Source organism: Akebia trifoliata, chromosome 4 (genome assembly GCF_017979445.1).
Source record: "Akebia trifoliata isolate Shusen 1 chromosome 4, ASM1797944v1, whole genome shotgun sequence".
NCBI classification, from domain to species: domain Eukaryota; kingdom Viridiplantae; phylum Streptophyta; class Magnoliopsida; order Ranunculales; family Lardizabalaceae; genus Akebia; species Akebia trifoliata.
Genome location: NC_141378.1, coordinates 18,280,214 through 18,291,130, shown reverse-complemented (window position 1 = coordinate 18,291,130; position 10,917 = coordinate 18,280,214). Strand labels below are relative to the sequence as shown.

At 35.1% G+C, this 10,917-nt stretch overlaps 1 protein-coding gene across 1 annotated transcript; it reads right to left on the bottom strand.

Moving 5' to 3' along the window:
* Positions 1-2,585: 2,585 nt before the first annotated feature.
* LOC147404283 (SNARE associated Golgi protein family) lies at positions 2,586-9,094 on the bottom strand. Its single transcript, XM_086440152.1, has 4 exons — positions 8,481-9,094; positions 6,361-6,631; positions 5,991-6,161; positions 2,586-3,258 (listed from the first exon to the last, which is right to left on the bottom strand). The coding sequence occupies exons 1-4, from the start codon at positions 8,744-8,746 to the stop codon at positions 3,127-3,129; spliced, it is 840 nt and encodes a 279-aa protein (XP_086296278.1). The 5' UTR covers positions 8,747-9,094; the 3' UTR covers positions 2,586-3,126.
* Positions 9,095-10,917: the final 1,823 nt, after the last annotated feature.

Below are 10,917 nucleotides of genomic sequence, written 5' to 3'. Positions count from 1 at the left end.
ATCCTCACCAAAAATCAGTCCATTCCAAAACCTCTAACTCATGTTTTGAAAAATGTTTTGCCAAAATGTTTGTTGCTGAACATTTCCCATATATATATATATATATATATACTCAAAAGAATTATATTTTACTTTTTAGTATATCCCGACTTTTTCCAAAGTTTTCTCTTGCTGAATTATTCTCAAACCCCAATTTTGTCGCTATGGTTCTTACTACCCTTATTTGGGCAGCAAGGTACAATTGGCACCATGGTCGGCCAGAAAACCTACCTAGTGTTTCTCAGGCAACATATTTGTTAGTTAAATATAGAGAGAATGTTTTCTGGAAAAATTAATTTCCTGAGAATGGATTTCCTCATAAGATGTTTGCACCTAGGAAAATGTTAAAATAAAAAAATAAAAAAGCCGGTTTTTAGTCTTTGGGGTGGAACTAATCCTGAGAACGATAGTAGAATTTTCTAGTCAGAAAACGTTTTTTTTTTTTCTTTTTAAGGGATCAATCTGGAGAATATTCTCTTGGTGAGAGAGGAAAATTAATTGTTTTCATCTGAAAATGCACAATTATAAACAAACAAATAACAGTTTCCTGGAAAATCAGAGACCCGGAGATTGGTCGCCAAGAATTTATAGAAAAATTATTTATTTGACAAATGATTTGTATGAAAATGGATTTTCTGTATTTCAACACAATCAAGCTCCAAGCGGAAGGTGATCTAAGTTGGGTTGGGCAGAGTTTAGCACCTCAACTTTTATTTCCCATGAAAGAATTGGGTTCAAATGAAAATCAATCTTTCGGGAAAATATATGTCTGGAATTGGGCGCTCTCTCTCTCTCTCTTTTTTACCATGTGCAAATCAATTTTCCACTGTTATTTTTCCATGGACAATGAATTCTATTGAAAAAATAGAAAGGGGAAACCGCTCTCCGTTTCTTGCTAGCCGTGAACCTTAACCTGCTAGCATTATCATTCAATACTCCAACATGGTAATGGTATCCCAAGTTCTCGTGTGTTTCTTTTGCAACAATGACAGATCTACACAAAAAGTGTTCAAATCCTTGTGAGAATAGTTGGCCAATCAATACTATTGCTTTGGGCATGACTTAAGTGATAAGGATATATTTTCGTAAAGTTTCTTGGTTGATTGTCATTTTCAATTCTTTATATGATTCTCTTCCGTGAGACTCAGGTTTTAGTTTAGTAAAGAAGAGAATGGGTTCCCTGTCAGGAAAAAAAAAAAAAAGAATTTTGAATTCCATTGAAAATAGAATTCCCTGCAAATTAAAACCTATGTGTTGATTGCATGGAAATTCACTTTCCATAGCTTTAAAATCCAAGAAAAAAATGGTGGGCGGAGTTGGAAATTAAAATACATTGTTTGATTTCATCTAACCAAAATCATGGGAAAAAAATCCGAGGAAAAAAGAATAGAGAGAGGGTTGAGTGGGAGAGAGATGCGGCCAACGAAGGCAATGACAATGGCGACAACAGAGTGGTGAATATGATGGTAAATTGGTAACTATGGCGGTGGTGAACAGAAGAAGAGATGAGATTAGAAATTTGTTTTGGGTATGAAAACTAAGGGTGGATTTCATTTTCCCATAGATTCAAGTGGAAAAATAAAATCTACTTTGCCGAATTTTTAAAAGAGGGTGTAAAATCAGTTTTCACCATAAACACCAATCAAACACATGAAAAATGACTTTCATGAAGAAGGATTTTCCACCATCTTTTTCATGTGCAATATAACATGTTACTCTTCAACATTTACCACAGTAAACTGCTGGCAGAACTTTTTTCCTTTTGTATGCCCACACTTCAGAGAAAAATTGAAGAATGCAATTCACCATATAATTTGTTTTTTCTGTTGTTGAGATACATTTTGAGTTTCTTGGTAAACAAAAGCCAACAATTACAACAGATGCTCATCCCAAAGAGGGGTTGCCTAAATGAATCCAATTCCTCCATTCCACTCTGGCTAAAGACAAGTCTCTTGTTAATTAGAGAAGGTTCAAACCTACATTCACCGTCTCCCCAAGTTCTTTTGGGTCCTTTTATCTTCTAGGACCTTCAACTTGAATATTTCTTTTTAATCGAGACTCTAACCAACCTTCGTTGAAGGTGGTTTGAACCGTTGAATGGACCCATTCGTGAACAATTAGGTGATTAAAAAATTATCCAAGATTGCCATTCCTTATTTCTATTCAACAATGTATGAATAGTTCCTTTATGTTGGGTAAGTGAATGTTGAATTCTTACCCTCGAATAAAAAAGATTGAGATTGGTGCGATCTGATTAATCCTGAACCTAACAAACCATTCCATTTCCTGGTGTATGAAATAAGGGACTTCTCTAAGTCCATTCTTATGAAATCTCGAATCAGATTATATAACCTTGACCAAAGGAAGTATGAACTTCCTCTCTAGAAGAACCATTTTTGTCTTGGTCCCAATTACCTATTAGAGCTACTCCTACATATTCTTGAATGTGTTTGTTTCTAATTTTACCTTTTCGTAGTCTTTCAACTCATCCATCTAAACATCCTCATCTTACATTCAGATCCACAAATGCCAGGAAAAGGGAAAAATAAATAACTCACAACAATTTTTCCATAAATCAAACAAGGACAAATTCATCTTCTCCATTTCAAAAAGATTATGGTTCTTCACGTAAAAGTTAATGGAATCATAACCAACACGAAATGCAAGAAATTCCCTGAGGCTTCTAACATAAGTTACTATAGTTTTTTTTTTTTTTTTTTTTGGGTAAAGTAATATGGTTGATAGATCTAAGTAATGAAGTTCTTCATCCACTTCAGAAGAAAGGAAAGTAAGGGAATACCTTCTGATTAAATTTTGGAATCAAACACAGTCCGCCTCCCCCTGCCTTGAGCATCTTCTATCACCCAAGTGTCCAACATAAACTATACTGGAGAACATGATTCAACAACTAAAACACAAGAACTAGAGAGAGAAACAAAGGGAGGGGTAATCTCAACTTGTATATCACCTGCACTTCAGTGCCTTGTAATATAAAAGATGAATCCCAATGGAGGTGCAACAGTAGAATCTGTTCCCTCGGTCACAATTGGTTGCAGTTTGAGAGGGGGAAACCGACAAAGAGGACCTTCATTCATAAGTCCTTTTTCTCTTTAAGATGGTAGGAACTATGGAAACAGATCCAATAAGAAACAGTACAACCAGAGTCTTGAAATCATATAGATCCTTCACTGACTTCAGATCTCCCAAAGCAAGGCCAGCCTGATAATGACCAACAAAGCAGTAAGATGAATATAATGTAACGGGTAAAACAAGTAAATGAGGGAAATGCAACAATTTCTAGAGCAAAACACAACCAAAAAAACAAAAAAGGAGGAAATGTTAAAACTTCTAAGTTAGCATCATATGGTATTTATCTGCCCACCATCTGCAGGCAGATATTGAAAACTTCATGTTTTAAGAAACAAACAGGTTATTGTCACATACTCCATGCTGTAAGCCATGACTATTTTGTCACACACTAGCAAAAGGGCCACGAGAACACATCCAAAACAAGATTATTTCACAACAGATCAACGATCTACATAACACCACACACTATTAAATGACAGCAATGTTGTTGAGAGCCTCTCTGTACATGGGTTAATTTCATGAAAAAGAAAAAAAAGGTGTTTGGTTAAAGACTAACAAGAATGCTCCATTTTCTTATCATTAGGTTGTAGGAACCAAAAATATTTGATCCTTGGGATTAGAAAAGATAGCATTACAACCCAATCCAAACCCAAAATGACCGGGCACCACGGATCCAACCCATACCCATTTGGTTCGGCCCTCTTAGAGCTGACCCCTTGACATTCTCTTAAGGAGGTTCAGCCTCCCTATTGGAGCTGACCCCTTCACACTCAAATCTTAAGAGGTTCGGCCTCCCTATGGAGCCGACCCCTTCAATTGCTATCATTTAAGTGATTCGAACCCTCAAAGGAGTTAACTCAAACTCTCTGTGAAACAATTTGGTCCCTTCAAGGAGCCATCCCCCTAATTTAATACAAAGGTCAATCCTTCAAGGATAGTCAAGCCCTTTATCAAAATACTATAACTAACAGCTACTCGGGTAACAACAGAGATAAGAAGTATAACACTGGAATAACCAACCTCAAGTACATTACACAATTGAGTCAACTCACAAAACTGAACGGTCGCCGAGTTACATCGACTGTAGAGTAAAAGCCACTTCTCTTGTCAGCTACAAAAGCCAAGAGAGTGGAGTTTCAAGGCCATTATGAGCCTAGATTGTGGTGCATTAAAGCCCTTATAAGATGAGAAAGTGACTCAAAATGACATCATGGGTCATCAATGACAGGCATCATGGAAAGAAGTTACACTCTAAGTAAATGAGTCAAATATATAAATAGGGAGACTTCTCTTACCTCAAGGTAAGTCAGAACACACAACACTACTCAGCTTCCAAATCTCTTCACCTTAGGCGGTGTTTGTTTGCGCTATTTTTCAGCGCTTATTGCTGAAAAAAATTAAATTCAGCACTTTTGTCAAAATAGCGCGTTTGTTTACTCTATATTTTCAGCAATATTTTCAGCGTTTATTGCTGAAAATAAGTGAAAAAAATTCAGCACTATTTTGATGCTGAAAAAAAGTGCTGAAGAGGTAAGCACTTCGCTTTTTTCAACACGGACAAGTATGCCCTTTGTTTTTTTGAGCATGGACAAGTATACCCTTATTCTTAAAAGGATATTACCTCTTATATCCCATGGATAAGTATATAAACACCCCACAAATTAATAAACCCACACCATAGCTAAATTATTTTGTCTTATATGAGTTAAAAGTTTTGGAATGAGTTGATTTTTGGTGAGGATGATCTCTACAATGAGGAAATCATCCTCACAAAAAATCAGTACATCTTGAAACTTCTAACCCTATCAAAAAGGAAAGTACATCTTGAAACTTCTAACCCTATACTTAGATTTAAAAGGAAAAAAAAAATGGGGTTCATTCATGATTTTGGGAGAGAATAGATGTTGAGAGAGCGAGAGAGAGAGAGTATATAATAGGGGTATTTGACTTAAAGAATGAGAATATTATAGGTATTTAATCTTTCAAAATGGTGTGGTTCCTACTTCAAGGTTTGTTGCGTAACAAACTTGATAAAGTAAGGTTCCCTTGGAGTTGTTAGAACTCCAAGGAAGTTTTTGTAATACAAATGCAACAGTGGTCTGCCCGGTCAATCTCTTTCTTTTCTACACTCTTCCTGGGTCTAAAATTAAGTAAACCCGGGCAAATCGCTAGGATATCAGTGGATCACGTTTGAACTTCACTAAGCTACTTAGGAAACCAAAATTCCAATCATTGTTTCAACTCAGTTTGGCTACTTTGGAAAACAAAATTCCATTTTTTGCGGGATACAGGGTGTGTTGATAAGTGACTTGTGTAAATAGAAGCACTTTTCTTAAGTTTACTCAACTTCTCTTAGCAAATTTACTCTTATAACAAAATTTCTTAACCATATTCTATCAGCAAGCGCACACCAGCAAACATAGTGTTACATATTAACAAGGAAAAATGAAGCTACTTTCACAGGGAAATCCTCCCCCCCCCCCCCCCAAAAAAAAAAAAAAGTGGGTGTGGGTTGGTAAATAAGTGACCCATGTAAACAGACGCACTTTTCTAAAGCTTACTTAATTTCTCTCTTGGTAACAGTACTCGTATAACAAAATTTAATAATAGAATTTTCCATTAAACCAATAAATTGTTTGCCTTCAATCAGCAAGTGCACACCAGCAAATCAAGCATTACATGTTAATAAGGGAATAAATATATCAAGCATGCTTGAACTACGAAAGTAAATGAAGCTGATTCTCAGGAAGATCATCAAAAACCAAAAAATAACTAATATAAGAGAAAAAATTTCACCGAAAGAAACAAAACTAATGAAGACTGAAAGAAACATAAGGTGTACTATCAATAAGAACACTTACTCTAACAGTTATATAAGATGCTGGAATAAGACCAACCAATGTTGCCAGGAAGAAAACGTGGAAAGGAATATCCACTATTGGAGATGCCAAATTAATAAATGTGTTGGGCAGAGTAGGAGTTATCCTCAAAAAGAGCATGTAATTCAGCAGCTTTTCCCTGCGCTTTGCAATCTGTTTAAGTGAACCAGAACTTTCCCATTAGAAAAATAACTAAGAATGGCAACTATTCAATGAACATTGAACCACCAATTTTCAGAAATAAAAAAGTACTGGGAGGCATAAAAGAGTATGATTGGATCCGCACTTCTGCTGTAAACAGTAAAATAATTATTGAAATAAAAATAAAAATAAAAAGGAACACAAAAAATACCTCTGCCTGGAAAAATCTCAACTTTTCAGGCCACAACCAACTAACTAAAGGCCTTCCAATTAACTTAGATAGAAAATAGCAGGATGATGCCCCAACTGTAGCATTGAAGACAACCAAGACCAGGCCTTTTATAACACCAAAAAGAGCTCCAGCTAGCAATGACATGAATATTGTACCAGGAATCATAAATGTCTGCATGAAGATGTAGGTTGAACAGTAACCTAGAATGAATTGTGCTTGGTAATCTTTTGCATAAGTCGCAAGATGGTCTCTGGAACAATAGTCAGAAAAAATTGAAAATCAGGAAAAGCATGCAGTATGACAAACTTGAAAGTCATTCGAAAACCAACAGTATCTCCTTATCAATTAGTATCAAACAGTATAGTTACTTTTCCAATGAATCAATGTTGTCAAAATCCTAAGATTTACATTGATTCAAATCAAATTTTTAATCCAAAGGATCTGAATCTTATGCATGAATCCCTTCAGCTAAAAATCTTATGATTTCTTTGTGAATCTATTGAGTCATGATCAAATCTTACAATTTGAGGGAGAACAAAAAAAAGGTACATTTTTAAGGTGAAAATAATGACTCGTGCATGTGTTTTTTTTATGTGACAGGGTGGTCCCCACCCCCTTTGTAAGAGGGATTAATCCCTGCAGATATGCCCTGCCACCAAAAACATGTATCGGGAAAATTGCGAGTGGGAAAACTCAATCTCATGACTCTAAGGAGCATACCCATTACTTTTAGATTTGTTTTCCCTTAAAAAACAGTCTTCTATTTGTAAATGTGTTTAGACCATGTCTCCACAACTCAGTTTTCATCATATGGCAAGTTCTACAGTAATTAGGTGTTCTAATGTGTGACTGATGTGGTTAAGGACTTAGCATAAAGGATATGAAAATGCAAAAAAATCCGACTTCTACCTAAAGCACTTGTGTAGTTGTTGGATACCATTGCACCGATGGTGGATGGGAAAATTACCAAGAGAGGTGCTAAGGTTGGCAAGACAAGCAACGAGATAGAGAGAGAGTCTCCTTGATCCAAGAGTTGATATTTGCATTGCCAAGTAGGAACCCATCTCTCTTTACCTGATCAAAGGCACCATGCCTTCATCAGGGGTAGGTGAGTAGGGTTGCATTCACCTGCCTTGAAGGTGAGGTGCAAGGTTCATTGTATCATTGTGTCTGGTGGACAATATAGTATCACAACTTGCCTTTGCATGGGTCAAGATCTGCAAGTCAACTAACGACCTGGTGGACCTACCTACCCTTTTCATAGCTAACAACCAAGGTTTCTCTCTCCTTCATCATTCTGTCAGTGTGGCAGGCCATCAATGGAATGATATCAAATAGGGTATCTTGCATATTTCACGTGAGGAATCCTCTTGCCTCACCAATCCTTTTTTCCCCTAGAGAGGCAGTTCCCGACTTCCTCCGATAAAAAGAGCTGCCTGATTCATACGTGACCTTGAGACCTCACTTAGGCATCCCCCTCAGAACAAGCGTCCTTATGCCAGTCACATGGGTGTCAAGGGAGATGCCAATTCAATCTACCTACATTAAACATATCTTTTTCTTTATATATTTTTAACTCAAAGTAAAATCTTTCCCAACATTACCATCAATAATCTGAATCCCAATTTCAATCAAATCCAAATCATCATCCAATTTGATTCTAACAACATTGAAGATATCATCTCATCTTATTTGAGACTTCTCATTCTATTACAGCTTATTAAACCGCTAATCAAAACTAAGATTTTAAACCTGATCAATAACAAACCAACAAAATGAAACATTTGAATTCAGAATAAACAAAAACCAAAAATCCTACTTTTTGGCTAAAGCGTTCCTAAAAGACTCAAACCAGATCCAATGTATCAAAATTTTCTGTAATTGGAAATAATCTTTAATAATTTTTATTAAACCGCTAAACGAAACTAAGATTTTAAACCTAATCAATAACAAACCAACAAAATGACACATTCAAATTCAGAGTAAACAATAACCAAAAATCCTAATTTTTGGCAAAATCATTCCTAAAAGATTCAAACCAGATCCGATGATCAAAATTTTTCTATAATTGGAAATAATTTTTAGGTAGATGAACTTACTTTAGAATTCGAAGATCCGAAATAGTTCGGGGCAACTTAATCTTCCCGTACTCGGCAGCTGGCATGGTCAAATAGATGGAAATCAAACCGATCGAAAAGAGAAAAAACACGCTCAAAGCTGCAACCAATTCCCATCGAGTCAGAGGACATCTTCCCTCCAATTTCGCCCCCAAAGGTTTCTTACTTGTTGGAGAATCCTCCTTCGCATTCTCTTCGTCTCTTTGCCTTCCATTATCGCTGATAAAATTCCTTGGAGCCGCCATCATGAGAACGTTTGGAGCGTAAGAGGAACACTAGGTCGAAGAACATCACAAGAAGGAATTCGATTAAACCCTAAAAATTCGAACAGATCAATTAAGTAGAAGAGATCGATTCAAACAAGTCTCTCTGAAATTCGAATTGCAGAGATAGAGTAAGAGAGAGAGAGAGACAATTGACAAAACCCTAATTGCTCCCTCAACGAGATCTATTCTATCTCTGTGTGAATCGAATTTGAAGGAAGTTTGATCGAATTTATGGAAGAAAAAAAAAAACCTAAAAACTTAATTTCCGATTAAAAATGAGCTTTTTTGATGTGTGTGTTTTGTTGTCAGAGAGAGATTTAATGGTCTTTGAAGAAGAGACGAAGTCACCGGTCCAAGCTTGGTACAGCTCCAGAAGTGTGGACCACAGAAGATTTTTGACACGAGGCTGATCCATCGTCCATGTAAAACCAAGTGGACGGTATAATGTCAACTTGGAAGCATACGATCAATCCGTTGTTTTTATATAGAGATGCGAATTTGATGTCTCCTTGATACGAAAATCTTGATGTCATGCATTTGGGCCCACTAACTTTTTAGATGATCTTATATCATATAAGACTAATCTTTGTTTCTTTTGGTCATTAGATTTGATCACTTTTCATTCAATTATTCTTCATTAGTTTACCTGCTAAGGCGATGGAGTGTTTCCCACATTTTTCGTAAACGTGTGTCAACCCAAATTAATATTTACAAGAAAAAAGTGGGTGGAGAATAATGGTTGTTTGTTTGTCACTAAACATGCTAAAATGTAGGGCGGTCAGTAGATGTTTATCAGTTTGGATACAGCAATATCCGAATTCAAATATGAAATTTGTATTTGATATCCGAATTCAAATTCAAATCCGACAGATATTCTAAAACTCTGTCCGAATTTGAATTTGATTATCCTATTGGATATTATATAATATTCGATTATAATTTGAATAATTTATATATTAAAAAAACATAATTTTTCCTTATCCAATTGATTTTTTATTATTTAAAAAACATGTTGTATATTATATTATGTATATAATAAATAAATCAAATCAAATAATATATATTATATATTATTTCGAATCGAATATTATCGGATTCGAAATGTTAATATTCGAATCCGTATCCAATAAGGATTCAAATTTTTGACTATCCATTGGCACCCCTACTAAAATGTGTAATACTAAGTAGAATGTTGAGATGAATGAGAGCTAAAACAAGAAAAATAATTTATATACTTGAGAAAATCTATGAATAACCCAAATGATTTGGGTATGTTCAACAAAAATAGTTGACAATTAGGACTATTAGTCAGTCGGGTTTGGATGAAAATAATTGACATGGATTTGGGTCAAGATTAGACCCGCCATGACCATGGTTTAAAATCTTGTTTTTGTTTTTCTAAAAGCTGAAATGATATTGAAACATTTTCTGATATATTTTGATACATATTCAATATATTAAACTAACATTATAAAAAAAATAAAAATAAAAACCTTTCGCAGGAGACTATGGTCAAATGCTATGTTATCAATTTGAAAACATAGAAGTATCTCCATTATTTACCAAACATGGAAGGGGTTGTCTAAATGATCCAGTCTTCCAAAGGGTACAATGGTCAAGGGCATGTCATTCATTCGAAAACAAGGCTCTTTCTTTTTTAGGGAAAATTTGACGAGAAAAAAAGGAAGTGAGAAGAAGAAGTAAGCAAGAAGATGAAAATTAGGTAACCTCGAACAAGATTTTGAAAATGCCCATGGCGAATAATTACTCTTATATTGGTTTAAAATGTTGAAAATTCTGAAACAACTTAGCCAACCCATTCAAAGATGATACAAGATATTGAGCCATGTCCATGGCGAATAAATACATGCCCAAACCTAATCCACTAATGTTTCATGAACTAAGAAATATACTCATATTCAATTACAAGTAAAATCATCAACGAACCAAGTCATATTGGTATTAAAGATTAGTAGTGAGGCAAGGTATTGGCTTTACAACTATGACTCCTTCCAAGCATAGTAATAAAGTTCAAATTCAATAATTATTCATTGGGCTTCAATTCGATTATTTCGGATAACTTTAATTTTTTTTTTTTTCTCTTTTTGTAAAAGTATTGAAAAAAATTATAGAAATATAAATCCATCTTTTCA

What these genes read in the sequence shown, in the direction of transcription:
- LOC147404283 (XM_086440152.1), bottom strand. Translation starts at nt 8,746, where the DNA reads ATGATGGCGGCTCCAAGGAATTTTATCAGCGATAATGGAAGGCAAAGA. An exon ending in TGAGATTTTTCCAGGCAGAG is followed by an intron (nt 6,162 to 6,360) that starts GTATTTTTTGTG and finishes TCACTTAAACAG; the next exon opens with ATTGCAAAGCGCAGGGAAAA. An exon ending in CATCTTATATAACTGTTAGA is followed by an intron (nt 3,259 to 5,990) that starts GTAAGTGTTCTT and finishes GGTCATTATCAG; the next exon opens with GCTGGCCTTGCTTTGGGAGA.